The following is a 3,276-nucleotide window of genomic DNA, read 5'->3' as shown; positions in this document are numbered from 1 at the left end:
TATATATAGCTTTTTGTGAAGATATAGTTAAAACAGCAATGCAGATACTATTTTTGCCACTGTATTAAGTATTCTGTATCAATTCATGTATGGTGAAATGCGTGCATGTCTTACTTGAGGCTCTCCTGCGAGCTTGAGGAGGAGCGGTCAGACTGCGGTAGAGACACTATACTGTCAGAACTCTTCAGGTGAGACTGCAAGGCCTTCTGATAGGTCGATTCCAATGCCTGAAACAGGTGTTCTGCCTCTCGACTGTAATGGCCGTGGAAACCCCAGTAGCATTAAAACAAACAAACAGGTAAATGTTCAAGACTGACACAAACGTTAAACGCATTACCAAATCAAGTATGTTAAAGTACAGCTTATGCTGCATCTAACCAAACAACTCAAAAAGGCAAACAGGCTTACTTTCTGGCCACAGATCTGGCCTCTGAGTCAGCGTCATGGATCCCCTTCTTGATGGTCTCAGTGAGAACCGCCACATGCCTGGGGTAGTAGGGAAACATGATAAATACCGTTTTCTTACAGTCCGCAGAACCAATAGTGAATTCACTTTGTCTCCTTTGAAACTTTCTGGACCAGACGCCAGACCTTTTTCCCAGTTCTCCAAAAGGCGGCACAGTGGGAAAGAGAGGATAAGGGGAGTCCAGACCTCCTTTTAAAAGAGCTCTTGGCTATATTGCCATGGAAACGGCTGGGACGCATGGTTGCCACACACGCCTGGCTCATCAATTCAACCCGCGAAAAGAATCATCAGTTGCCCATTCAGCCGAGCTTTGATAAGTAACACATGTTTTCACCAGTTAAATGTCACAAAAACAGGAAGGGAGGGTGTGACAGTTTTGTCCGCAGAATGAATAAACACAAACACAAACTCATACACACACAAAAATCTATGAGCAAAAACTAATAAAGTCATTCTCAATACAACATCAGTCATTTTCCACTCACCTCTCTAGAGTGTGTGTCTGCCATTCTTGCAATAACAGGTCTAAAAACTCATAACACCGTCTGATGGGGGTGAAAGTGAACAAGCATTTATATAATAATACAATAATAGCTTTCTAGTTTATGCTCTGCAAAAAAAATTATACAAACAGAGGAAGCCTTAGTTTAGTTTACCTTCGAACAGCCACAGATTTAGAAGTGCAGTTGCTGGTGATGATCGGGATAAGGCGTGGGAAGTGTGTATGCTAAGACAAAAGTGCAATTATAAATATTGGTGCTAGAATATTAAACAATTAAATAAAATATAAAAGCTAAATGTTTAAAAGCTTTGAGTTGGAAATATTGTTGTGAAGTCTCTTATGCTCCCCAAGGCTACATTTATTTAATCAAAGATAGAAAAAAATAATTCTGAAGTATTATTACAATTTAAACTCTTTTGAATCTGAATACAATTTAAAAATGTAATTTACTTTTGTGATGATAAAGCAGACTTTTCTGCAGTCATTACTTTCCAAAAATCATTATAATGTCCTGATTTGGTGTTTAAGCAACATACATTCATAATATTATAGGTTCCAAATAATTATGTTCTACATCAGAAGACAGCCTGCCTGTGTAGACAGTAAACAGTTCATGGAAAATAATTATTGTGTCATTTTTCTTTTATTCATAGTGGCTATTTGAAGCACTACTACATGTGAAAAGTCAAATGTAAAGGATTGTCTTTTCATCAGCACTCACTCGCAAGATGAGGCGGATGGCCGCCACTCCAGACGTGGCCATAACTTTGGCGCTGTTGGGCACCAAGTTGAGCAGCGTAGGCATGATGCTTTCAGCCCCATGATCAAATTTATTCCCCAGCAATGAAGACAGATGCCTGTGAGACAGCAAAACACACCAATCAACAAAACACGAATATAAGTATATGTTAACTTTTGGTCTAGATGGAAATGAATCAAACTTGTTTGACATTAAGGCATGGAACTTGTTTAGATATCAATCAAGTGGCTGCACTTTAGCAGAAGAGCTGTCCTGCACGCTCCAGTCAGCTCGGTTCCACTTCATTAGAAACACATTAAGACCCAAAATAATTAAAGACCAGCAACTGAGCCATGCTCAATCACAGAGACCCCCACAACAGCTTCATTTACCCCTTTAAACGGCTCTTTCTAAAGCTGTATCCCGATAATACTTGAGATAAAACATGAAGCGGAATATGAGGAAATACCTGTACGAACGGATTTGTGATAAATTGGCCTGCTGCTGAAGTGTGTCTTTGATCAATGAACATCTAAAAGTGGCATCATACTAGCTTACTGTAAAGAAGTCGATTTTGGTAGTCGATGTCAGAATTAAACACTATATTAAATAAATATCCTAACAGAGACTGGAAGAGAAAGTGGTAGTGGCTTCATACCCTAATGTGATACAGGCCTCTCGAACCACTTGAGACCGAAGATCTTTAGCTGACAGCTTGAAGGCACCTTCTAAAAGCCGTAGGTGTTGAAGGAAACCCTCGTGTTCGGTTGCTCCAGCCAGAAGCAGGGACCGCACTTTCTTCAGCTAAATACACGATATAAGAGTTTCTTTAGTGCCTTGCTGAAGAGACATTCCTCAACCCGGAGTGTGGGTAATGTTGACAAAAATAGCAGCGAAACAGATCAGGAATTACTTACAGCAGTGACACGGTGTTCCCAGTCTTGCTTGTCATCTGACAGAACTTCACGGATCTTATTCAAAGAGTCCTCCAACTCCTTACTTGAATATATCTGAAAATAAATAGCATATATTTTTAGCACTGTGTGTTAAAATGCAAGGAGTCCATGAAAAATAGCACAATCTTTTTCATTCTCATGATGCATTACCTGAACTGCAGGTACATCTTCAAAAGCCTTGATAAAATCCTCTTCATCCACAGCTCCTGCACTGACACCATCCTTCCCTGAGGAAACACAATCACAAAATGTAAAAAGAGAAAAGCTTTAGTAGTCAGTGCCAATACTGAAACTGTACAATTTTGACACTAAGTAATATGTTTTTACCACATCTATTAAAAAATGTTAACAGTCTGTTTAATTAAAAATATATTAATATTAGTACTTATTATTATAAATCTTAACTAAATAATTCAAACAATGGCATGTAGTCATTTAACATTTCTTAGTTAAGTATATATTGCTTGAAGCTTTTATATGTAATGTGTATAAATAAGAGGCTGAAAAAATATTAGCACAATTTAAAATGACTACTTTGTATAGACCCATCACATGATCATTCAGAAATCATTATGCTGAATATGCTAATTTCATACTCAAGAAATTATTATTA

General features: G+C 38.1%; 1 protein-coding gene across 1 annotated transcript in view; it reads right to left on the bottom strand.

Annotated features, from left to right (window-relative positions):
* The window catches only part of LOC122351618 (CLIP-associating protein 1-like), a 42,377-nt gene that overhangs the window by 19,829 nt on the left and 19,272 nt on the right, over positions 1–3,276 (bottom strand). The window contains 8 exon segments of the mRNA XM_043248827.1: positions 115–283; positions 410–486; positions 952–1,011; positions 1,123–1,193; positions 1,690–1,825; positions 2,366–2,511; positions 2,625–2,717; positions 2,814–2,890. Coding sequence (XP_043104762.1) covers positions 115–283; positions 410–486; positions 952–1,011; positions 1,123–1,193; positions 1,690–1,825; positions 2,366–2,511; positions 2,625–2,717; positions 2,814–2,890 — 829 coding nt within the window.

Source organism: Puntigrus tetrazona, chromosome 9, assembly GCF_018831695.1.
Source record: "Puntigrus tetrazona isolate hp1 chromosome 9, ASM1883169v1, whole genome shotgun sequence".
NCBI classification, from domain to species: domain Eukaryota; kingdom Metazoa; phylum Chordata; class Actinopteri; order Cypriniformes; family Cyprinidae; genus Puntigrus; species Puntigrus tetrazona.
This window is presented reverse-complemented; position numbering and strand designations above follow the sequence as displayed.